This window comes from Puntigrus tetrazona, chromosome 20 (genome assembly GCF_018831695.1).
Source record: "Puntigrus tetrazona isolate hp1 chromosome 20, ASM1883169v1, whole genome shotgun sequence".
Classification (NCBI taxonomy): domain Eukaryota; kingdom Metazoa; phylum Chordata; class Actinopteri; order Cypriniformes; family Cyprinidae; genus Puntigrus; species Puntigrus tetrazona.
Window position 1 is genome coordinate 1,289,875 of NC_056718.1, and position 27,417 is coordinate 1,317,291.

At 39.9% G+C, this 27,417-nt stretch overlaps 1 protein-coding gene across 3 annotated transcripts; it reads right to left on the reverse strand.

Moving 5' to 3' along the window:
* Positions 1-3,343: 3,343 nt before the first annotated feature.
* On the reverse strand, positions 3,344-21,781 carry tab2 (TGF-beta activated kinase 1 (MAP3K7) binding protein 2). 3 transcript variants are annotated; one of them, XM_043219147.1, is made up of 8 exons: positions 21,541-21,781; positions 12,168-12,336; positions 10,259-11,798; positions 7,500-7,660; positions 6,766-6,859; positions 6,428-6,526; positions 5,023-5,106; positions 3,344-4,927 (listed from the first exon to the last, which is right to left on the reverse strand). In XM_043219147.1, the coding sequence occupies exons 2-8, from the start codon at positions 12,267-12,269 to the stop codon at positions 4,791-4,793; spliced, it is 2,217 nt and encodes a 738-aa protein (XP_043075082.1). In that variant the 5' UTR covers positions 12,270-12,336; positions 21,541-21,781; the 3' UTR covers positions 3,344-4,790. The 3 variants fall into 3 exon arrangements, with proteins under 3 accessions (XP_043075082.1, XP_043075081.1, XP_043075083.1); XM_043219146.1 differs by having other exon boundaries at positions 5,023-5,109; XM_043219148.1 differs by lacking the exon at positions 5,023-5,106.
* Positions 21,782-27,417: the final 5,636 nt, after the last annotated feature.

Consider the following 27,417-nt stretch of genomic DNA (forward strand, 5'->3'; position numbering starts at 1 on the left):
AGGTTTCAATCTTCAAACCCGTTCCTGTTGTTTCTTTCAATGATCTTTGGGACGAACTGCTTGTAAGAGCTTTTAAGTGTGTCTCAAAATGTAGACTCCATTTAGACAGCTGGAATATTTCACATATCTCGTTCCACAGGAAGTGACATCATCTACATCACCTGAAAGGAAAGTTCTTTTTTTTTTTCAGTGATTTTTACACAGAAATTGATTCAACATTTGACTTGATCAGTGTACTAAACTAGAAGCATACAGATGAGTTTATCAACTTATAAAGGGTTTGTTAATCAAAGTTAATGTTAATTTGAACATTTACTAATAAAGATGAATAAATGCAGTATGAAATATATGCTTATTTTAGTGCAGTTTAGTGAAGTTTTGTTTATTTTGAATTCTTATGCATTTATGTTCATTTCTTTCTTTCTTCCTCCACAACTAATAACAATCTAAATAAAGATTTGAACTAAAAAAAAGCTACATCAGTGTTATTCAAAGAAAACATTTAGTGTATTTTGAGTACGTATAGCATTCTTTGTATGAGATTATATAAGGCTTATAAGAATAACATAACGGTTCTGTGTTTTTTACCCTTTCTCTTTGTGTCTGTTGGTCATGAAACGTGGCGTGTGTAAATCAGAGAAAGTCATGATATAGAAGTGACTGTTTATAAGGCTTCTCTAAAGGCTTCTTGAGGGGAACCCTGGATCTAGAGCAGACTGGCGCCGCCTGCTGATGAACACACACATCTACACACATCTACACACAACTACACACAACTACACCTTTGACAAACCAGTCGTGAACGTACTTCTGAAACTCTCACAATCACACTCTTATAGAAGTCTGGTGATGGTTTTGTTTTCAGACAGAGCGTGGCACACCAGGATAATCAGAAGATAGTAATTCTCATTCTCCTTTTCTGTTATGGATTCATTAAAATGAATTAAAACTCCATTACTAAACCGCTGAAGCTGTGGTTTTAACTGATCTCAGATCAGATCAGATCAGCAGTGAATCACTGTAAACACACTTCATGAAGAGGCATTTCAGACAGAAAAAAAAGAAGTAGTTATCATTGAGAATGAATCTGAACGATGCTCCGGGAAGTCACTCCCAGACTCCCAGACGCTCTCCGGTAATCACTCGGGTACAAAGAAGACATAGACTTCTCTCTCTGGGTAATTATAGGACGTAAAATCAACAAATCCAATAAATACATTATGTGTTATGCGATGGATAACTTCAAGATAACCCGGGATGTTCTTCCACAGATTTATCTGTCACAAAAGCAGCTATAAAAGCATATAGATTGTTAAAACTAATTATTGAATAGAATATTTACTGTTAATTTGAGGTGATTAACTGCCTAGAGATAATACATATAGTCCACTAGATGGCGATGTTGTAAGCTAAAAAATATAGGGCTAAAGAGAAATCCTTTTTACGCTGGAACTTTCTCTACAGACGCATTAATTCATTAAAAAATCCACACGAACTTTCTCTGCTTGTCAGTTTCACTAATCATGTCTGAATTGAATTTTCTTGACCGATCACAGCTCTGAACTGCTCTAGATTAAACAGTATTGAATGACAATTGTGTATAAGTTTTTTTTTAAATCAAGCATCATTTTTCATTGTAAATCAATTGAATTACTGATTGCTCATTCCTGTGAGATATGAAACTGAATGCACACAAAAAGCAGAGCATTAAATGAGTATGACTTACAAACCTGCATCATTCATGACTTTAGCGTGCTTTTTGAAATATAAAAAAAAATAATACAAAGTTTTCACCAAAGGCTTGTTGTGTCCTGCTGTAGACAGTCTCAGAAGACACTGCAGGCACATGCATACACTCCCCAGGACTGGTTTTTAAAGGTGAGTCTGAAGGATGCTCATATTTGTGTCCTTATAGCCCCCATCCAAGACCATTCTAGAGATTTGAGTCGTTGAGGGAGAATCTTAGACTCCTCCCAGATGCAGGTATGTATTACGGCAAAACAATCCCTGACCATTGAGCAACTGGCAGCATCTCAAACAACAGGGATGCCAGGTCCTCTAAAAGCATATTGAGCCTCAAGGTGGCTGCCTCATCTGTAACTCCTTTAAGCCTGCTTTACATCTCCAATTGTGGCTCAAAACCCATTTCCATCCCACCCCTGCAGCCTGTGATGGCTTTACATCTGAACAGATCACTCTCTGTGTTTTAAAGCTAGCTGTGGCTCCTTGGACAACTTCTCACCTGTCTCAACCAGGCATGCAGTTGGGACTGACCTCCAGAAGGAAGGTGGTTGCAAGTCTTCCCATTCTTGGAGCAAAGTATAGCGTGACCCCATAATATGTTATACAATGGGAAAGACCATTTGAACCTGACAGTTACCTGAGGTAAGGGAACAAGCACCACATGCAAATCAATGACGTCACTTCAGTTGAATGATTTTGATGAAATTGTGACAGACTTTAAGAGAGCTCCTCCCTTTCTGGTGGGCTGAAATGTCATTGGTTTGTGCAGATACACCAAAGTAAACAAATCAGGCTTCAGTACAGGGCAAAGCAGGAGTTTTCCCCCATAATGTGTTAAACACAACGCTCTTTCCCTCATCTCAGGAAAACAAGGTTACATCAGCAACTAGTGTTTTGCTCTGATGTGTAAATAGAAACCTGTTTTAGTTAAGACTGTTTTACGTTTGCTGAGAGAATCAATGTTCTGTGACATCGAGCTGTTACACAAAACACACACAAGTGCACAGTAACACTACTGTCTTTGGCTTGTTCAGTGAGCCCCCCACACACACACACACACGTTACTCTGTTACACTTTAATGTATGTTGGAGAATATTATATTATCTTCCTCAAAACAGTGAGTTCTGACTCCTAAGTGAACATGATGTCTAAATGTTTTCTCAAATGAACCCTGTAGGTAATCGATACACACGTGTGGAATTTAAAACTCGTTTTTTCACAAATTAAACAAGAGCTCATGGTTCTTAATGATATGTCCAAGTGTGTCTACAGTATATAGATAATGTGCTTGTAGTTCAGCAGACCTGATCTGAATATACTCTGTACATGTGAAGGATTTGAGGACCAACTACAAATTTGAGTCTACCTAAAAACCCCTGTGAAATAACACATCTTTTCCTTTAGATCCATCCTCTTGCTTCACAGTGAATCACACACACACGCTGTGGATCTCAGGTTCACTAGTTTGTGTCAGTGATTATTAGAATTGATAGAAATTGAAGGATCTGTGTTTTCCTGTTTAACTTAAACCCGGAGCCAGAAGAACAAACCTCGATAAGTACAATCTAAAGATAGAAAAACTCCAGCAAGGAGACGGTGTTTATTTCTTGTTTTATTTTTAGCATTTTTATTTTATTTTATTATTTTTTTTATTTTTTTACAAATAACTTATCTATTACAAAGACAGTCTTCCCAGCTAAGATCAAAAACAACGATTTTCTCCCCCTTTTCTTTTAAAAATCCATAAACACGACAGACACATCTGATTATTTCTTTGGTTTTCTCAAGCGTTAGCACAGAGAGTAATGTCTTTGGAGCCGGAAACAGAGAGCCGAGCGAATAAACGTTCTCCACAGACAAGTTATTTTTAGCCTGGATACCAGAACCAGCATTTGGAAATTGTGTATTTATTGGATTTATAAATAACAATCTCATTCAGCTTTTCAATGCACAACTTATGCATTAGCACGCTCATAAGGATGGATGACAAAACATTTGTTTTAGTTCAATCAACTCATAAAGTCACCAAACTGTAACTTTATGACAGTTCAATAATAATAAAGTGTAAATTCTGTAACATCTGTAAGTTAAGGCACTGTGCATATCGCCACACACCATGATCCGTAACAGAGAACCACATGAAGACCGAAGGCACGTGGTGAAATATTTCCTTGCACTTTGGCAATTTAAAACACCTGACCCATGACAGCCGGCGGCGAGGGCTCGGTGTGTCAAAGCCCTTGTGAACACACACACACACACCCAAGCTTCATCAATGCATAGCAAAGAAACATTCCTTTCGTGGCACAAAGGTATCAGTTCCTCTAATAGTAAACCTACATTCCAGTTGTCACATAGGAAAGCGTCTGTTATCTGAGGTCAAGTACCTTGTTAATAAAATCTAGATCTTTTTCAGTTCAGGTTTGCTGCGTTCGCAGCTCGTACGCTGAATAGAGTGCTTGACGGAGCTTTTTCTGTTGCGCGCTTTTAGCATCCCTTTAGGTTCTCGCGAAAGTTCCATACACCACGAAAACAACACATAGAAATAAATGAAGTCTATGAAGCTATACTTACAGGAAATACATGTGAATTCTCGAGAAAGAAAAGCTTGTTCTAAAACTATGTACAGTAAAATCTGTGTGGCGGAGACTCCTCTGTAAACTGTACATCTAAAACATGCAGGTTTTTTTTTCTTTTTCCTTTTTCGCATTTCATCGATCAAACAAAAGAACTGGGAGTTTAGCAGATTCCGCCCTCGATCCTTTGGGAACAGCGTGGATAAAGCAGTCACGATGGGTTCCCGTGAAAAAAAGAAAAAAAGAAAGGCACACTGGCGTCCAAAGGCACACCTGTAAACCGAGTGTGGATGTACTAAACGTCTTAATACCACCGGCAACGCCGAGCCTCTTCACGGATCAAGCGGAGGAAGTTCCCTTGATCTCTCACACACACTGAACAGAGACACAGAGCTGTAAACATCATCCAGTCTTCAGTGGACATCACGAGACGAACACACACACACACACACACGCACACGCTCTGTGGCTCAGAAGTGCCGGGGGAATTCACACTCTTCACAGCGGTTGAGGGCCGGGTGGTTGAGGAAGGTGCAGGCGGTGCAGCTCCACTGGACCCCGTCATCGTCCTCGGGCTCGGACACGAGCCGGGCGCCGCGGCTGCCGTCTGAAACACACACACACACACACAGACAGAGAGAGAGAGAGAGAGACGTCAGAGCGGAGCCGGCAGGACACCGAGGGAAGAGAGCAGAGACCCACCGGAGGGAGGCACAGGAGGGAGAGACGGGTCTCTCTTCAGCTTGGAGCTGACATTGATCCTGCGCCCTCTCCTGTCCAGATCCACTGCTGACCAGCGCTCAGATCCAACAGAAGAAGAAGAAGGAGAAGAAGAAAGAGCAAGAAACTCACCATCACAACCAAATGCAGAGGTACTAGACATAACTAGAGCCTAATCGTTCTGGAAGAAATTGCACTGATTTCATATTTTTTTTGCATTTTAATTTTATGGACTCCTATGGTTAAATTAAATTATTTTCATCAAAAAGTATGTACAAGCTATGAAAATCATCTAAAAAATATATATATGTTTTGTTTATTTATAATCTGTATCATAACCAAATTATGTCTTTCAGCATGTCTAATTATGTGAATGCAATAAAACTACTTTATTTAAATGTATTGTTAAAGCGGTCATCACATGCCTAGTCCTAGCCTCAGACGTCTGGCACACAGACAGTCAGCTGAACGTCTGGTGAATATGGCACACTTTCCAAGCCCTCGTTGGATTGGTTAAATTATACAGGTTTTCCAGAAGAAACCTGGAAACAAGGTGCCCTGGCGTCGAACCCATCACGAAAGATGAAAGCTGTTGTGTTTACATCTGTGATGATGCTCAGCTAAAGGCTGGGTTCTGCCGTGAAGCTGAACGACATGTCAGTCATGTGGCCTTAAGGGCGGGCCTTGACCAGTGAAACCTGCCATGTATTCCAGACCTCTTAGCCATCAGTCTGAAGGTCTGGCTACGAGAGACTCTCACAAGCCCATTTTTCAATGGTAGTGTAAAAAACACTTTCTTTACCCTGTCAAAATCAGCTCTGTTTGTATCCATTCTAGTCCATGTTTCTTTAAATGCTAATGAGCTCAGCTGACCCCGCCCCTCTCTTCCATGAAGTGACCAGCAGACTGAACTTCAGCCTGAAACTGGATAACTAGTGCATTATTAAGACAGGTGATTTGCAAAGATTCATAAAATACCAACTTTTTTTATAAAAGCCAGATCAGGAATGATTCGTGTGAACACATTTATGTAGATCGGCGCAAATATTTTTAGTAGAAGGCCATGTACATTCTACTGAACAATAGTAATGTATTCCTGCCGCAACGTCTGAGTGTGTCTGAGATGACCCTAGATTTACTCAAATAAAAATATATAATATATAAATAAAAATGATTGATTAAACAAATGTATGACTGGGTTCTGTTATTACATCAGTGTTTTCACATCGCAGAAATCATAAGACCCTAAATAAAGGTGTTTCACGCATGTGAAATATATATTATAAAAAACAAAAAAAAAAAAAGCAAATGCTTTTAGAGACAGAAAATGAAACAGAAAAGATGAAGCAATAGCATGCCAAGATCGCGTCGAAAGATTAAAACTGACCTGGTTTCGTAGGACCTTTGGGAGGTTTAGGAGGTACAGGACCCAAGAATCCAAGGTTGTCATAAAAATTATGAATTGCAATGGGATTGAAGTCTGGTCCTAAACATCAGAGAAACAAACATTTAAAACATCTGCAGGGAGCACTACTTTCAACTGCACGCATGTCACTAATGTGTAGGAAAGAAAGGGCCCTTCATAATTAATAACTGATAAATACTGGTGAGTGGAGTGTGTGCCGGTGTTTCTACACACACACCTCCTTCTACTCTGAAATGTATATGTAAATCAAACTGCTGTGAAAAGCAGAGAAAGCAAGCATCAGCTCTCTAGAGACTCACCTCGTGTTTGAAGGAGATCAATCTCTTTGGTTAAACAATCAATATCGATCTGTAGAAGTCTATTCTTACACCTCAACTGCTGCATCTCCTCGATCTGAAAAGAAATACATATCAACATGACAAGTGTGTAAAGTGAATTTCATTGTCTGTATTTTACATGTGTCTTTTACTTTGCATCATATTCCTCATTAAAATATAGAAGACCAGATATAATGCACCTGATTCGAGTATACTTGAGATTAATACAGGGTTAATCCACCACATAATTAACATTTTTTCATTAATTACCTCCATATCGTTCCAAACCCTTAAAATCTTCAGTCATCTTTGGAACACAATTCATGATATTTATTAGCTCCATTTTGTGGATCATCTCTGGACACACATTATATACTCAGTTCTGTGTTAGACGCAATGAGAAGATACACTGTTTGTACAAATCAAAGCATCAATACATGCACAAGATGTGTCTAACACAGAACTGAGTACTCTGTTACATGCAGAATCTCTGAATAAAATCATTATTGTTTGTTTTCTTACTGTACTTGTAATTTGTTCAGCAGTCAATGGGACCAGCGTCAAGAGTATCTTAAACTGTGTTCTGAAGACAAATACGTGACTGATGACAAAATAGTTATTTTGGGGTGGAGTAACCCTTTAAAATCTAGAAAAACCATACAGTATGGAATATGTGCTTTTAGTTTAAGATTGCTCCTCAAACTGTTTTGACGTACAGATGGTATCTGACAGACTGAGTTGGAGCGCTGCATTCGTCTCCGTGTGAGGTCATTCTCCATCTCGTTGACTTCCTCTTTCAGCTTCTCCAGCTTTCTCTTCTTCTGCTCTAACTCCCGCCACAGTCGCTCCATGCGCGCTCTCTGATGCACCAACAGAGCTGCAAATTCACACAGACCATCATCAGACGCGTGGGAAATAAAACTAATCACACAGCTGGTTCATGGAGAGCAGGATTGTATCCGAGACGATTCACTAACATGGGGATATTTTTACAGGAGCAGATCTGGTAATAACTCCATTAGCCCACTTCCCTGCACTGTTCACATATTAGCAAACATGTCTAAATACATATAACACACACACACACACACACACATACCGACCATTAACAGTATTGAGGTGTCTTTGAAGAAGTGAACATAGCCTGAAAACATGAATACCAACTCTAAACCTAGTTATTCAATTTGAAAACGAAGCTAAATGATGATCTGAAGTGTCTACCAGGAGCTTAATAGATAGATTCAAATGTAAGTGTAACTTCAATGTGTCTGTTAGAGTCGAGGTATTTTCTGACTGAAAATCTATGCTTTTGAATCAAATGAAGAGTTCACTACAGGCCTCTTCACACCAGACCTCATCATTTAGGATCCAATAAATAAATAAATAATTAAATTGCAAATTTCTCTACAAATGAAATATCAAAGCAAACAGACATATGATTATGAAAAAATTGTCTGGACACGTTTTGTTTGCAGCTGGATGTTTATGAGAGCAAGCAGCGGAGTGTTATTAACCCTAGACCCGGCGGGGGTCACCGTTTACCCAAAACCACACATTAAACCTGTTTTTCTATGACTAAAGAACATATTTCACTGCATTATACCACTGTCTACATGAAGAAGTGTCTAGGTTTACGATATGATTATATCAACTATATTTTTGTCCTGTTGTTTTATGTTTTATGTTATGTTCAAACAGCTTCTCTTAATAATTATTCATTTAGTTATATCATTTAGAATTTGAATAAGAGAACAACTACAATAAACTTTGGGTGATAAAACTTTTTTTTAATTCATTATTTTTTATAAATGATTCATAATATCAAATATTCAAAGTTTTATTAATTAGCCTACACCATAGACTTCCCTTCAGAAAACGGGCAATAAACGCTAAAAGGTACAGGTATAAATGACTGGGGGATTGTAAATTACACCACTGTAGTTTTCAATTTTACTGAAAATGTTACATAAATGACAGCACGGGTGAATCTAGTGTTAAATATACAAAGACTGCAGGTCTGCTTATGATGTGATCAAAATCAACTAACCTCTATATCACAGCCCAAAGTTATTACAAGCACTTGATGGGGGTTTTAAAAATGACATTTTCAAATATGGCTTGATGCTAATCGTACCTCTAATCATATATTAGGATGCATTCTTGTAAGCATTATAGATAGTTTATGTTTCTGGTGTAAAACCTAACATTTTTTAATCTTAATTTAATGCTGTATATTATAAATCCATATATGCAGTGCAGCTGAGGAAAAAGGCATTGCTTGTTAGCTCATCTAGAGTGAATTAGCAGACGGCCATCAATCGTTTCACGCTCAGTGTGAAGCAATTCACCTCGTTTTTTTGTATCACAGCCAGTGTGTGAAAGGCCCTCAGGTGTCATACGACCTATATAAAGCATACACAACACTGTTCACACACACACACACACAAGCTTTCATCTCCAGCTGTAAGCTAACAACAGCACTCTATTTACGCCTGCAGTTTTCTGAGCATGTTTGGGTTCTCAGTTAAAGACATGAAACATATAGCATGCTCACACTAGGTAGGCTGCTTTATATATGGGACACAACTGTTTGTGAACATCTCTGCCATTATTCTTAATATCACATGGTGTAGACTATAGACAAGGGTGAAAGTAGAAGAAAGAGAATTTTTTTTTTCAAATTTACATTCTGAGCAGAGCAGATCTGCATCTATATGAGGTGCTAATTGACTTTAATGCCTAGCAACCTAAAAACAGAAGGATGTAAAAAATACCCTACAAAATCAAATTAGTTGAACTCCAGAATTAAAATTTCCCTGTAGTTTACTCGTCCTCACATCATCTACAATCTTCATGTCTCTTTCTTCGGTTGCAAAGAAATTGCATTTTTGAGGAAAACATTACAGGATTTTTCTCCATATAGTGGACTTCAAGTTTTGGTTGAAGGTCTAAAAGGTCTACATTTCAGCTTGAAAAGGCTTTAAATGATGCCAGCTGAAGAACATGGGACTGAATACTTAAAAAAAAAAAAAAAGGTTATGTACATTTTAACCACAAATGACCTTACACTAGCTCAGTGATGCGTTACGAAGTTGGAAAAGTCACACAGTGTTAGCTCTTCATCCGTGTACTTTGGTTTAAAACGGTAGGCAAGGGCAAAACACTCATCTAATTTTCTCCTCAAACTTGTAAAGCACCCGACATTGTTTTACTTTTTTCTTGGAAAAGGGTTTCACTTTCTTTGTAAACAATTGTTGGTGCTTCCACCTAAATCATGCATGACATTTTCAACAAGCACGATGACCATATGCCATTTATTGCCCAGCCCTACTACATGGACAACATCTTGGATGACATGGGGGTGAGTGAATGATCAGTAAATTTTCATTCTGGAGTGAACTACTACAAATCCGAACTGAAGGTATCGTAAAAAACACAACAAACCAGCAGAGCTGTAGAAAGCGCTCGTCCTCACCTTGCGTGTACGCGGCGTCGTCCGCACCCACGCTGAGCCTACGCGGCTCCGAGCTCTTGTCCCGGTGAGGTGACAGCGGGTCGGACTGGTACAGTGGATCCGGCTCAGCATAATGGTGATCGCCCGGCAGACTGAGCAGGTTAGTTGGCTCGAATGTGGGCGACACCACCCCGGGAGACACAGCCGGAGGTTTGTTGGGGGAGACGGTGATTTTGAAGGTGTATTTGGTGTTGGGCTGCGTCACCACCACGCGAGGAGATGTGGCCGTGCCCCCGGCAGCCACAGAGGGCCGAGATTTGGGCGGGTGGTGGTGTATGTATGCAGGGCCCATGCTCACCTGGCTCCCCAAAGCTCGCAGACCGGCAGAGCCCTGCAGCGCGGGATTGGCTGAGATATAGACGGTGGGCGGGTTCCTCGCCCCTCCATCGTCAGCAGAGATGTAGAACTTGGGCTGCGTGCGAGGGTGATTGGGAACGAGGGCACAGTCGTCCGCAGAGGGTGGGGATGGGGAGATGTAGACTGTGGGCTGGCTGCGGCTCAGCCCCGCACCGCCGATCGAGATGGGAGTGGAGGAACCGGCGGATGCAGTCAGCGAAGACGAGGCCGGACAGGACGAGGACGTGGAGTTGCTGGCAGCTCGCGGAGCTGACCCGGAGCGCAGGAGCGTCGCTGTCGACCCTCCCGAGACCCTCTGAGGAGACTCCAGCTTTATCTCAATCTGATTCTTCCTCGGCCCCGTCGAGATGTTCTGGATGTTGTACTGGCTGAAGGAGGACGAGCTGGAGGAAGGTGAGGGCGAACAGGAGGCGGCCTGCGTGGCCACCGCCGAGGGAATGGAGGGCGCCTGGGTGTTGGTGGGAGAGCTGATGGGCATGTACACGTGTGAGGTCTGATGCTGGCCGCTCCAGGAGCTCTGGGAGGCGGCAGGGTGGGTGATCTGGTAGATCTGTTGTGCGGGCTGCGAGGTGGGGCTGTACTGAGCCCGGCCCTGCACCTGTCGCGTGGAGCCCGGCTGGGTCACGTACGGCCGGATGTAGATGGAGTTTGGGCTGTTTAGACCCGACTGAGGTCCTCCGTGGATGTGCAGGGAGGTCGGTGTGTTGCGGCCGGTGTTGGGTGCAAGTGTCACCGTGATCGGGTTGAAGCGCGGGGTGGGAGGCGGTCCGTGACCTTTGCCCCCGACCTGGTAGAGTCCCAGGTGCTGAGGAGGTTGAGGCTTGCGAGTGGATTCCATGGCGGCGAAGGCGCCGAGGCTCGTGGGTGTGTGTGTTGGCACAGACGGCGTTTCAGGCTGGTAGAACTCGGAGAGGGGGGTCGGCACGGTCAGAGGCCCATCGCTCACACTGGGGGTGACAGTCCTGCTGCCATTCATCCTTACTACATCTCGCTGCACAGCACCATGGGTATTCTGAGAGACGCCGAGGTTAAGCTGGGTCATGTGATTGCGATGATCTGTCGAACCCTGGCTGCCTTCGCTATACAAGAAACCAGGACTGACCTTGGTCAGGTACTCACAACACGCAGCTAAATTGTTCTTATTCTAGAGAAAGAAGAGAGAGAAAAGTTTGTAAGCATCAGATTGAGATAGATATTGTATGTCTGTGTTACTTTTACATATACAGTGTCTTTGTGCACGTGTATTTCAACACAGCCGCAGTTTGTATTAATTTAGCCGCTGGCCAAAACCTACTTAAGATATAGCTGAACCCTCGACTCCTGCACTTCAATTTCATCTTGATTATTCCATTTTAATTCTACTATGGCGGCATACAGGGACAAAATTATGAAAACTAAGCCAGTTTGCAAATATAGAATGTCACTTTTGATACTGATTACCGTAAGAGCTGAACTGAATTTGAAATGAAAGTACAACTCAGCAAGGCTCTTAAATGCAGCGTGTGTACTTCACCTGCAGGACACACTCGGACACCACGTCCTCAGGAACCTCTGGAAACTTTTGCCGCAGGTGGTGCAAAACCTGGTTGTCAATCTGCTGGTTTCCCTGTGCCATTCGTCTACTGCCAAAACAAAGCGGACTTGACCACAGCACTCGCTCACAGGCACTATCTTAGCATCTTCTGCAATCAAGAGAAAGACAAGAGAAAAGAAAGGCACATTATATAATCAATCACTTAAGACTTAAAAGTTAGACTAAAAAGAGCTCTTCTGTCAACTCTTACCACCAACAAAACAAAACTAAATTTTACAGATTACCTAGGTCTTTAAGAATGTACATTATTGTCTTTCTCGTTTATATTGCTGTTCTTTGGATTTTTTGCATTCTCATGAAATTTACAATTAAAAGTTAGTTAGTAAATAAAACGGTGTTTAAAAAAAAAAATGTTTGAGTGTTCTGTATTTCCCTCGCTCTCCTTTGATTTTAAATAGCCTGTAAGCATCGTACGTGTTTTATTTTTGCAACAAGCTGTTTGCTTTTAGTGTTTTTGTCCCTCGTTTTCTTTTGCTTTTAAATGGGTGTTTTTTAAATAAAAAAAAGAACCATGTGCATTTTACATCAGCTGCAATTTGACATCAATTACTTCAATTCAAGCAACAACAAAGTACAATGTAGAACATATAGGAATTTTACTAACAAAATTAATAAAAATACACCATGCTTAATGACTTACATAAAATAACATAACTTGCAAAGTTTAAATAGGCATACAAAACAAAAAAAACTAAGAAAAAAAGGCACGGTCGGCACACACCTTGATGCAAAATAATGAAAAAATGCAGTTTAAATAAAAATCTGAACGGGAACAAAATAAATGGGAAGCAAATGTTTAATCACTTATACTGCTGGCAGAACTCAGCCTCCTCAGGGACGTCAGGTATCAGGTGGAGTCTCTCAAGACAAAAGCACAAACGCTGCTATAACAGCCACATGTTTATAACCGACTAAAACATAGGCTACTCGAAGCAAATGTATTCACTCTTACTATTAGTGTAGGACTACTTGTTTTTTTATCAATTATAAAAAATAATTATAATGAATTAAACAGTTAAAGCTAAAAGATGATGTCACATGACACGAGTCGGTTCCGCCCAATGCCATTTTTTGGTCTGACACCTTTGAATCTCTACAGTCTGTGGATCAGTGTTTTTAGCTCACGGTAAGTGCAGCACGTGTTTTGTGAGTAATATGAACTTGGGAAAGGGATAGCACCAATTACACCATTTTTAACTTAATAATTTCCAACATTTTTGTGGACAGTAAAAATCTATATATTGACCAACAAGGAGGTGGTTAAATGTGAGCCTGGAGCACAAAACCAGGGATCAATAGCACGCGTATATTTGTAGCAATATTCTAAATAATCGATTTTTATTTTATGCCAAAAATCATTAGGATTTTAGGTAACATGTTCCATACAGATATTGTCGATTTCCTACTGTAAATATCTCCAAACATTTTTGATTAGTGATATGCATTGCTAAGAACTTCATTATTACTGGGTTTTTCTTGCACCCTGAGATTCCAGGTTTTCAAATAGTTGTGACTTTCATACAATGCACGAATCTACATTAAAAATAAATAACTAATAATAACTTTATGACTGGTTTTGTCATAAGTTCACAAATAAGCAAGTTGATTTGATAAGGAAACGCTGACACACGGTTTATAGTAAAAGCCGGCCACGATTTGAGACGCAACAACTTTTGCTCAGAATCACAGCTGTATCTATAGAGTTAGCCTAATTTTATTAGACCGAAATCAAACTTTATCAAGCATTAATCAAATAATGTTTAATCAAGCATTATCACGTAGACTACTGCTCAATGAAAAATACAATGGTACATTTCTGAGCGTCTTCACAATACAGCAATATAAACGTTTCAGCGCGTAACGGCGTTATTTTTCTTTTAAATATCAAAATGGATTACAAAGCAGATCTTTCACACATCAGAGGTAATGGGGCAACATCGAAACGCACCGATACGACAAACCTTCACAAAGCCAGAGACTACTGAAGTAAAAACTACAGAACGGCCCGCTGTGGACCACACTAGCTTTAGCAAAGACTGCACAGCTTTCTGAAAGGCCACAAGACATCGGGAAGAATTTAAAGAAGTACTTGAATCACATGAAAGCAGAACGAATAGCAAAATTCTCCTGCAAGGCTAGCAAATACATGATAAACAGTGTTCATGAGAGGCCTGAACCTGCGGAGATCCCCACAGCCATGACTGTATCCCGCCGTCAAAGAGTGAACATATTCATGCCAACAATCTCTTCCGTCTGGATCTGAATGTGAGGACTTACTGTATGCCACTACAATAATAAAAGCAGAAAAGATCACTGCTCTTGACTGCTTTTGCAGTTTTAATAAGTGATAATACATTTTTGAAAATGTGCTCACTGTGACTCGTCACATGACTTGAGTTAACAGACACCGCTGAAGGCCGTCACAGGAAGTGTTCACATGCCCTATGCTCGAAAGCTCCGTGACTCTGTGGCAATCAAGATTTTTAACAAAAATGTTTTAAAACAATTAAATATCATAGCTGATTGTATTATACATGTATTTGTCAGTGAATCCCTCTGAACAGAGGTGATCGTCACAAAACACACTTACTTTGAAGTTGGGCATGTTTGTGTTATATTTACTGTACTGAGATATTTCCACAAGACATTATGTAACATTAAGAACCGGACTTTTCTGTGAAATACAGCAGTAGCGCTGTGATTACTAACGCTCTCTTTTTGTCTTTAATTCACTTACTACGTGAGAGACGCAGGATATTAGCTCATGTTCTCCAGAAACACTAGGATTAACCTCTCATTTTGGGAAGGTAGGGTTTTTGTAAGAAAATTTCAACTATTAGCCCAGACGCTACTGCGCTGCTTTAGTTATTGTATACATCTGTTGTGCAATCTGTTTTGGAAAAAGAACGAGGGAGGAGACAAGGGACAGTTTCTACCCCAAGGCTAAAGAACTGCAAAACACAAGCAAAGTAGCTTTTACACAGAGCCTCTAATGTTTGGCTGTCTGAGTTTAACAGCTAACACGATACAATATATAGTGATTTACTTCTTTGGCTTCTAAATAACACAGTGTTACATATCCAGGGCTTTAAGAGTGATTTACGACGCTCATCCAGAAATTAAAACACATAAACCCCCTTCTAAAGGGATGGCTGTGAAACGCTGGGCTCTCTTGAAGTTCAGGGTGTTGAACAACCAAACACTGAAGACAGCCATCAACACTTCTCTCACAGCATTAAACTGAACATCTCCTGCTCTTCTGATCTTTACCCTGACAGAGACTCGTGAATCTGTTCGAGGTGTTCAATCAGCTGCCGTATGAGAAACAAGAGTTTTCTCTTTGATTATTCAATTATAGAAATGTTTACATGTAAAGTGAAATATATATACATATGTGTGTGTGTGGGATAATGTACATGAGAATAAAGCCACGGCTTCTTAACACAAAAGTAAATAACTCGATATAAAACCTTGATCTGAGTTGGAATATTTGAAAGCTAAGGTTCGGTGAAGAAGCCGTTGCTAGGAAGCGGCAAGCTCAAACTAGACAGACATTTAAGAGAGAGGTGCAGTCATAGCAAGCGTTACACAACTTCACCTCAGAAAATAATGATGGAGATAAAAGATGTTGATTTAAAACCAAAAGGTTTCTGAGCGGTTTGTTAGTTATCATATCAGTCTATTACCGTCTACAAAAAAAAAGCAGCAGCTGTGTTTGGAGGGAGTCTGTGATAGCAGGATTGAGTTTTAATATTGTATTAGCCCACTAAACGAGGTTTCCACAAAGATATTATTTGTTTGGGTAGTTTCCCTGCTGAACTGAACCAGCTCCGGTGTAATGCTTAAAACAGTCTATGTATTTAACATGACAACAAATATATAGAAACATGTCTTTAGAGTTATGATGCTCACATTTCCTCAGTTATTCAAAAAGCAGCGTAAAACAACCCCGTTTTAATCACCAAATCAATCTCATATAACTATATCACACTACACATGCACTTTGTTGTCCACGATGAGAGAATTCAGTCAGCATCAAGAAATAACTCAAATTTGCCGTTTCAGTGAGGACTTATCTAAACGCCTCTGATTGGTCATTGCTTTCATAAAGTCAACATAATGGTGTGGGATTGGTTAAATGACATCAACATTTTATTGGGTCAGTCTAATCTGAAGGTCTTTGCAAAGTTAAATTGTAAATATCTTGAGTTTTTGCCAATGTGTGGCGTCGTCACAAAATTCAATGCCTCACCATTGGAATAGAAGTTGTGATATTTTACACGTTTGATAAGGGTCCTGGCCTAAACACATCTGATGGCCAGGAAATGATCAACAGGAACGGGCACCAAACTTTAGATATTTGGAAACAACAGTGGCCTGAAGACTTCTAAAGGCCGGTATTCAGTTATAGTCGTAGCGCCGCCAGCTGGCTAAAGGATGCGTCATGTTTCACCATAACTGAAACATACAATCAAACTTCATGTTTGATCAAAAGTACTGGTCTGAAGATATCTACATGGCAATGTTCACTTTTAGACATAGCACCACTAACTGGCAACAGGAAGTTTGACACATAAATTGCTTTGACATTATTTCTATAGTTGATTCTTTAAATGCATATTTTGCAGTATTAATAACCCTTCAATTTTAAACTATTACAAAGCTACAATTTCTGCTCTGTTTTAGCCTGATGTGTGTTATATCAAGCTCATTTATGCTTACAAAAAACACAAAATCTATAATATTCAAATCAGCTGTTTTTCAGAGCATCAGACTAGTGTGGTCTGACCTTGTACTTCAGTACCACGTTGGTACCAAAAAAAAAGTAAACAGGCAGATTTAAGAAATCAAGATCTTTCTGTCATAGTAGGAAATGACCAGAAACACTAGACAGCATCAAGTTGCACATTTACTGATGACTCTACATGCACGTTCTAGACAAAGCAATGGAAACGTAATGTGAGCAAAACACCACTTCAAACCACGTTCAGGTTCTTCTACATCATGTGTTGTGAATTGTTCCGCTTGAAGACGATAGGCTGATTGCAGTTTGCTTTCAAAGACCTTCTTTCTCTATCTCTTCTCTACCTAGAAAACAATCATGATAACAGTTAAGGTTGCCGTGATCAAGGGAATAGTTCACCTGAAAATTTTAATTATGTCAGCGTTCACAAATGTCTTTCTAAAACACTTAGTGGCGGATGCCAGGGATTTTAAAAAATTGGTACAAAAGGTATGATTAACAGAAAAAAGCTAAAAACTACAACGAAGCAGCGGCTCTCACTCTGAACAGGTGCACGCACAAAAACAGGAAATAAATCATTAGCCGCATTTTCATTACAGATTTGCGCAAAACGGTTTATCAACGTTTTCATGAATGTTGCAGAAAAAGTATTGTGACTCTCAGACAGATACTTCAGAAACGTGTGTGATGTGGCTGGAATAAACACACGTCAGTGTCGTACCAGAGACTACAGTTTAATGGCAGGGAAAGCCTCTTATGGCCAGAATGAGCACGCATTAAGTGTTTCTTGGAGGTTATAATACATTGACTTCTTACATACGTCATGTGACCTGTAAACAATTACAGTTTTGCAAATTATTCTTTTTTCGAATTGTATAAAAAAAAAAAAACAGCTCGTGCGAGTGTATACTTTTTTTTTTTTCGTGTGATATTTGAGAGTTTTTGCAAAATTGAAGCATTTCCATTAGGAATATGATCAAGTTTGAAGGGTAATGGAAAAAGCGCTATTTACACAGAAACATTCACAAATGCAGCCTTTTCTATTGAGAGCACTTCAGAAAACATGCTGCACAACATTGCCAGAGCGTGTCTCTTACAGCGTTACATGATGATGTTCATGAATGTAACGGCTATTCTGAAGGGATGTTTCTCGTGAACCGTCAGAAGCGATGTACTGGCAGGCATCCACTGGCACAGATGAAACACCGCTAGCGCCACAAAACCATACACTTCTATCATCTTCAAGCCACGTGTAAAGCCCGACTGTGAGAGAGAGCACTCGGTCAGTGTTGTTTAATCAATGCTCAATATAAGGTTTCTGAAACGGCACGAGTCACGGGGGGTTTATCTCTCAGCTCAAAGCTCATACGTGTTCCTCGCTGATGAGTCTCCATCACGTGATACTAAACAGAGCTTTCTGATCAGAAAGTAATGAGAATGAAGTCCCTGTGCTGGAGAAGGGCTCTGGTCACGGCTATGCCTTACATCCTGTTCAAGTGCGCTATAATCATATCAATCGAGATCACAGATACTCAATATTATCTTGCTAATTGATTTCATTACTTCCGTTGCTTTTATAGTAAGAGAGTGAACCAACTCCAGTGTAAGGCTTAAAAGGAGCCTAATGTTACTGCAATCAACTACACGGTCTATCTTTTTAGTAGGGTTTGGATGTCAGTCATTCAGAAAACAAGCAAAGAACACTTTCGTTATCAAAGAACAGACTATCACAGACTTCGGTCTGGCACGGTTTATGACCTTTAGAAATTCCTTTGTAAGTCGCTTTGAATAAAAGTGTGTTAAATGACTAACTGTAAAAAAACACCATGTCTACAATCTACACCATGATGAATAAACCTGGTATACATCACACGTGTTTATGTTGATGACTCATCTGAACACCTCTGATTGGCCGTTGTTTTCGTAAAGCCAACGGAATCGTGTCTGACTGGTTGGAACGCTCGTGCTGGCTATTGGTCAAAAAGTGTTGGTATCAATTTGGTTTGATGGTAGTAGGTCTGTCACGATAATGATCTCACACCGCTGGTTTCAGATCTCTCTAAAAACACATCGACCATGTCTGAACCCCCTACAAACTCGTGTCTATACGTCATAAACTGAACGCAGCATTAGTTTCCTGTCTGGACATATTTGCGCCGCATCCAGTTAAACACTGGTTTCAATTACGATTATCACGTCAGCGTTTCGATTCGACATCACGATTATATCAAATTAATTTGACATTAAAAGCAGGCTGCTTTTGAAAATAATTATGTTATGCAATTGTTGTATGAATACGTTTAACTATTATTAAGTATTCAAAGTAAATAAAGCTTCAAAACGCAAACATGCAATCTATTTCCACATGTCAGATGTTTCCAAAACATTTTGTATCAAAAAAGTCGAATCAAGTGCAAGAAGTATGAAGAAACAAATAAGCCCTAATATTAATGAGAGTGTTTTACTAGTCTGTCAATAATCATCATCATCTTGTTATCATCAGTCACAGGCTGATAGTATCGGCACAAACCTAGTGATACTGGGTTAAAAGTGCATCAGAAACTTGGGAAGTGGTGAGGAACGCTCATGGAGAAGCTGCACTCGATTGCCAAAGATGAAGGATGCTTTGAATGGACACCATTTTGTCAGCGTGGATAACTTCCAAAGAGTTTGGAGAAATAGCTGGGAGCATTTTCACTAGATGCATACTTTGAAGGAGGAGACAATGTTCAACTAACATTTTCAATAAAACATTAAAAAATGTCTCTCACTTATGAAATATCCTCACGCTGTAGTGTTTGTTCATTTATAGTCTACTATCTGCTGTTCTACAGTATTTAGAAACATACTGCCATGTTCTTCATACAAATTAAGATATATTGTACCATGGTATTGAGGAGCTGTATGTGTGCTTTTAACCGATCTAAATGTCTGCTACTATGAAAGACCAGTGGGGTTAGACAGTAAGGATTTGAGATGTATTGTGATGCATGTGCTGTGGTTTAGGGTCAAGTCCTGTTGTTAGGCACGACGTGAAGCTCTTAAGACAGCACAAAGCTAGTTAATGTATAACGTGAAGACTATGCAGTAATATTTTATATCTGATCACTTAAGTTTGGTAGCTGGTCTTACCTAAATATTACTGATCAGGCTATCTGCTTAGTGCAGGTACAGTAGGGCCGGGCGATGTATCTCCATCCATATATTCATGCATCTAAAATCTCACGTTCAGGGTATCACCTGAACACCATATTACAGCAGTTCTGTTAAGGAAAAAAAAATACCATTTGATTTCTCCTCGAATCATACAGCCCTACTCTTCAAGCTTCATTCGCCCCAAAGGTGTGCTCAGGGAAAAGAAAACCCAACGTTCATCGCACTTCAAAGAAAACATAAAGACACACGTCCGTTCAGCATCATACCGTACTCGAGTGTCTTCAACACACACTCCAGACAGCAGTCAAACGCTTCCTGATTCACTTCAAGGAAAACGCTGCGAAACACACGAGACCGCTTTCTCTCCTGATGCTGTCCTTTCAGGTTAATAAAGCCCACATTTGACAGAAGGATTCAGGTTTTCGTTTGTTTTTTAGCCAGTATACGTCACCATGGAAGTAGTACATATTTTGCAACATTATGTCTCGAGTTAGTCTTGTGTTCTCAAACTATAAAACCGTCTGATCAGTTGTGTTTCTTGAACTATATGGAGAACTGCATTAAGAGACAGGCGGTGTTTTAAATGCACTTTTGGGCAAATCTGGAAAAATTAAATGCAGACAACACAGTCAGAATCAGTAGTATATAGAAATATACTTCTAAAATGTGTGACGTGATTATTACATGATTATTATTATTATTATTACAAACGCAGCTTGTAGTGTCAAAGAAGTCTCTCGATTTGTTTTCATCTGATCGATAGGGAAAGCGCTTCAGACGTGTGGTGTATAATGTTACAGATTCTTCTTCAGGTTTCTGGACGAATGAAATGTGTTTCTTCGTGACCCCTTACACCTTTATAATGTTGCTGGGATTCTTCCTCAGCTTTTCGCGACTGGCAGAGCTTTCGCTTGCTCTGGAGGCCTGGTAAGCACCCTACTTTTATTTTCCTTTATGATCCAACTGTCAATAAAAAAAACACCCAACTCCAGCGACTGACCCGAGCTCCGATCGATCGCGTGAACTTTCGAAAGGACCTGGAAAAAACGACAACTTCAGCCTCGCGAGCGGTTTTTACCCCTAAACGTACAGTCAGACCGCGCGGAGAGCTCAATAAAGCGCCCGGCCGCGTCGACTAGACGTCTAACGTCAACAAACTGGGCAGAAGAAAGATCGCGACAGCGCGAGCGAACCGACGCGACCGGAGCCACCGGATGCGCGAGCGCGACGCTCTGGAGACGCGTTACGACTTTTCCATCGCGCTCTCAGCCGATAAAGCGACGGCGGGCGCGCTGCGACGACCGCCAACGAGCAGAAACAGCAAAAGCCCCGTCCAGCCGCGCTGCTCGGCGTCGCTCTCTCGGAAGGCCTGCTCTGAAGCGCTTTTCTCACCGTGTCAGCGCCGCTCCCGGGCCGCTCGCGCCGCGGATCTGCGGACAGAACCAGGCCCAACTCCGCTCGAGAATCCCGCGCCGCCACCGCTGCTTCGCTCTCTTCTGACAGCTCTTCTGCGTTTCCCCCTCGGCTCCCCCTTATTTTCTCTCTTCCTTTCTCTCTTCCAACAGATAAGAATCAAAATAGTGTCACACAATATGGCGGCCGTACAAGTGAGCGCCTATCGCGAGACTTCTCTGGCGTCTCAAGGAACGCGAACTTGGGAGCCATAGCTCATGAATATTAATCAGGTCCTGCTGAAACTGCTGCGTGACTTCATCATAACGTCACACTGAAGCTTAATATTAATGAGCACATGCTTAAAATAGGAAAGAGTTGCCGCAGAGCTGGCTCAATCAAAGCTTTCGGTGATACGTCGTGATATAATGTGGTATATACAGGGGTTAAATTGGGATTTGGGTCTTTTTGCAATTATGATTTATTCTGAAGCATGTTTAATACATATTTAATCCAAGGGCTTTTTCCCGAATTCTTACGTTTGATCTATAGCCTCTAATAATGCGAATGTTAAAAGCATTTACAGTGAAAAAGAAAGAAACCTGCCTGAATGAACGTAAAGCGGTCAGTATTCCTTACCGGTAACCATAGCGACAGCGACCGAAGTAGTATCAAAGATGGCGACGTCTGTAAAAATTAAAGTCTTATCACTTTCTGACAAGACAAGAGTCGATCTGCTAGTTCATCCGTCATATCTTCATTAACCGCCAGGAGACTAGAGACGAGATCTAAAACTTTCAGATGACAAGCAGCTCATGTCTCATGAACAGCTCTGATGAATGCAGACTCGAAATTAAGTTTATTTTGAAAAACATGAACATTAAAAAACAGGATGTACAGTGAAATATGAATGAAAGAATTAAAGATGTTCGATGCTCTGTATCATTATAAACAGATATGTTACGCTGCTAGCAGACTTTTCAGATAATTAAGGAAAAATAATCACAGATGCATAACAAAAGCACTTACACAGTAACAACTAAATCTGGCATTTAACAAATTTTGCATTTACAAAACTTCTTTTGATCAGAAACTTGAAAATTGTCCTTAAGACATCAAGAATTAGCGTGAAACTGAGGTGAGCTTCAACAAAGCATGTTGTAGCAGTTCGTCACGTCCACACATAGAAGACAGAGGAAGTATTAAAGTTTGTGATGTTTATTGAGGTTCACACAAACATCTCCGGTGCAGTAGGTGAGTAAACATGTTCAACTCTTGAGTCTTGAAGCACGGGGGATCAGGTAAGTTCACGTTCAAAGAATGTTCGACTAGAAGCACTTTCCTTCACACTGGCGTTGGTCTATCCCCAGGTACACAAAGAGAGACTTCCTCGGAGCACAGGGAGACAAGACGCAAACGAAGAAGAAGATCAGAGCAATGTAACTTAGATTCCAGCCGGTGAGTGAATGACAGAGGTGAGTATAGAAGGGTGTGTTGATTGTTCAGGTGTAGGTAGAACTCAGGTGATGGTTCACGGGGCGTTCGGGATGGAGTGAGCGGGGACTGATCCTGCTGACTGGGACTGAGGGAACGGGCAGAAGGTGTGACACATTGCTGCATAAACAAATCTAGAAGTCTGTTTGTCACCATTGTTGAGATCATTAATAATAATAAAAAAAGAACAGCTTGCAAGAAAGCCTACAATTTATTTTAAAAAAGGTTGTTGTATCAATCAAGAAAATGTATCAGCTTGCCCCAAGGGCATCTAAGGTGTGGGTGTCTTTTTTTCTTCATTATCTCCGTTGGTCTGTCAGTCATATAATGGCAGGTTTATGGAACGATGAGAGGAAACGGCATGCACAGAGAAATGCGAACCATACCCCATACATTGATACACTGATGGCCTAACACACGAAATGGGCGGTTTGTGTGAAAAAAGCGTGCGCGCCCTCAGATCGTTTGGACACGGTGGTGTATAAGAGGTAAAAAAATGAAGCGTAAATACTGTCCGATGTCTTAGGCCATCAACGTATCGTGACTGTGGGGTATGGTTTAATTTGGATTTCTCTGTGCATGCTGTTTCCTCTCATAGTGGAAGACAGACCTACAGTTTGACTTCAAAATCTGATAATGAAAAAAGACACCTCGCGGGAAGCTGATAAAAGTTTCAAAGTGAGCTATTCCTTTAACTTGGACATTAGACTTGAATGAATTCAGTGCTTCAAATGTTAGAATATAAGCACTTATAATATGTAATATTATAAAGTCTAACTAAAATAAACACTGACCACTGTAATGGTTGTGATTTTCTTCTTTAGTGATTATGATTTTTTTAACATCGTGTGCTTTCTACAATAGACAATCATTACTCAGTGAATCAACTTTAGACACCTGGAAGTGATCAACAGGGATTTTGCTAACAAGAAGCATAGTAAGAGTGTGTTCACACCTGTCTTGTTTGGTTCTCCCTTTGGTGCAGGTGTCTCTGGTGTGCACCGAACAACCAAACAGAGACCCAGATGAAGAGGTGGTATCGGCTACTGTTAGAAATTCGGGTATCACTCTAGACCCATCACTGAGCTTAGATGACTACATCAGCAAACTCTCCAAAGCAGCTTTTTTTAGTCCTTTCCTAAGTACATGCAGAATCTTTAGTGCACGCATTTATTACCACTTGAACATTGCAATGCTCTGTTCTCTGCTGCCAGACTATTAATTTCCACAAAAATATCTGCTCTTTTCACTCTTGTTTTATTGAAATGTATCTATTCGTTAAGGCACCTAAAGGCGGTCTGGCTCCCCTCCTATCTTTCTGACCTACTCTCTTCTTATATTCAGATTCTGAAAACGTCATCGTGTGCTTTTCTGTCATGGCACACGAACTTTGGAATCCTCTTCCCCTGGTACTCGGCAAAGTCATCCCTTTGAGTGAATTCAAATCAAAGCTTAAAACATATTTGCACTATCGCTAAATTACATTGTGTGATAGTCAGTTTTTGCTTGGTCTTGTTCTTGCCATGACTGACAATTCTGAGTGTTATTCCTGACCTCCTTGGACTGTTTGACCATTTGTGACCCATTGCCGCCTGTCCTTGTGATCTTGTCTCCTGAAACCCTGACTGATTGCCGCCTGCCTCAAGCTTTATTGTCAGTTCTACCACACGTACAGTACATACATAAGGAGAATTGAAATTGCGTTTCTCTCGGACCCTAGGTGCACAATAAACTGGAACTGTTTCTTGAAAAGTGTCCTTGAGCTTGGGAAAGGTGCTATATAAATGAATTTTTTTTTTTATTATTTATTTTGACACTGCCTGTGGTTTTGACAGTGTCTTTTAATAAAAGTTTGCCTCTCATCTCGTGAGCTCCATTACACATAGTGAATTTTGAAATGAATAGAAATCTACACAATGTCCTTACTAAAACCATTGCACTTGCACTCCAGCTTTTCACTATTATATTTTAATTATTATACTGTAACATCAAAGAAAAAAAGCAACAATTGACTCCAATATTATGAATATTGTTAAATCACATGAAGTCCCTCTCCCCAAAGCCATGCAAAAAGGATATATATATATATATAGTATAATGCCTAAAAGGACTAGGTTTAGGATAAAAATGAATGTTAATGTATCACCACAGCATATAATAATGTTTTCACAATATCAGTTGCAGTTGAATATGATACATGAAGGATAACTTTGCGGTGTTAAAATGTTTCATTCCACAGCAGAAGCAAATGCATCCAAAGCGTACTAAATAGAATTGGTGCAACAGCAGAAGATGTTGGCATGACAGGAACACTTTGAGATGACTGTGTTTGTCTGGTGGTCGAAGTTGAGCCTTGTTGTTCCACTGAAGGTATAGGAAAACAATTATAAAGCAGCCACTGAAGGAACAGTCTTATCAAACCATTATCTACTTTTAAAAACAGTTTGAGAAAACGAGGAACTCACCAACAGTGATACTGGAAGGAATCGTGATTAGGAACACTTTTGAATCAACGACTGCTGTCATAAGAGAGTCTACGATGCTTGTTGCATTCGGAAGCACAGTCTGGCTTTTAAAAATAAGTTCTGTATCCACGCCTACTGACCCAGGCCTGGAGGGGGGAAAATGGCATATTTTAAAAATAAACAATTCATAACTTGCTACAATGTAAAGGCATGCTTGATTTAACATACTCTTGATTTACTTGAGAGTAATGTACAAGTATAGAAGCCAGATAACAGATATTACCTAACAAAATAATGGTTTGATTAAATCTTTTCGATTATAAAAAAGTGTGTAACTAAGCAACCATCCACCATTACATTTACACAAGATTTTGTCTCGTAGTATTTTTAGTCAGTTTCCGTTTCTAACAAAACCTTTTAACAGTGTTGACATTAAGTTAACAGTTCTGAAAAGAGTATTAATCAAGAATGATGTTACATACTAGAACAAAGACTGCACTTAAACTATGACCTGGTGTTCTGTGAGATTAGAAATGTATAAATAGTAAATATAGGTTTGTGAACTGAAAAAGTACATTGTGTTTTACAGTTTGAGGTAAAGATGATCTAGTTAGGCAGCCCAGGCACTGTAACTTTTCCTGACCAGATTCCCTAGGTAAGTGGAAATGCTGAGCTCAGGTACAACTCTATCTTTTGTTTTAGGCTGATTAGATTAGCCCCCAATCACTTTTAATGTGGATCACATAGGCTATGTCCTCCTTATATAACAAGATAACCAAGAATGGGCCTGATACGTGTGCTATTTGTAATACAGTCATGGCCAAAATTGTTGGCACATAGTTTTGCTATACACATGTTTATTCCCTGTGTGTATTGGAACAAAACAAAAAAAGGCAAAAGTGACATAATGTCACACAAAACTCCAACGGGTGATACTGTATATTAGTAATTTCATAACAGGCTCATAATTTCATTACCATCATTTACACGTTCTTTATGTACTCTCTGATTACCAGAATACTATTTTAAATATGTATATATACTTCAGACACAAGATTGAATGTCCTTAAAAGATAAAATGTGTTTATTTTCACCAAGTTAAAATTTGTTACGAGTGAAGAAAGTGAAGTAATGACACAGACTGGCGACATCTGCCACAGATATATACTGTATCAGGACAGCACGTTTGTCTGATGTACTTCTACCTCAAGTCTGACAGAAGAATGAACTTTTCTCATCAAATTTAGAAAACAAAGTTTTCGAACTTTTAAATAGATGCTAAAACCCTTTTTAATATACTTTTTAATAGTACCGCCTACTGCCTACTGTTGCCTGTAAGTTACCGTGGCAACTGGGAACATCAGCTGCCCAAGAAGAGAGGTAGCGTCTGACATTTCTCTTTTTTTTTCATCAGTTATACGCAAAGAATTTCTACAATTGCCTCAGATTGGTTAAGTAACATTATCTACAGTCTACTTAAAGTACTTTTGTTAATATTTACTTCTGTGATTATGGTATTTTTCTTTAATTATCTGAAATGTCTGCTAGCAAAGGTTACACTAGCATTTTAGTTGTATCATAATAATGATGCTGAGCACAGGAAATCTTTAATGCTTTCATATTTCACTGTTTATACTGTGATTTTTATAATTAATTTAAGTTTATTTTACTGTTTTACATCTGTTTGCCCAGCATGAAACTAGAGCACACGATGTGCTCATCGTGAAGTATTGCCAGTTTGACTGTCTTACCAAGCGTTTCTCCCATGATTATTCTGACTGCTATCTTGTGTAGGACCTTGCCTGTTTACTCTGACCATTGTCTCTTCAGATCATCCTTGTATTCTGGTAGACTGTTTGAATTGATGTTTGTGTTACGACCCATTACTTGTTTGACTAGCTTTGCTAGTTGGAAATCC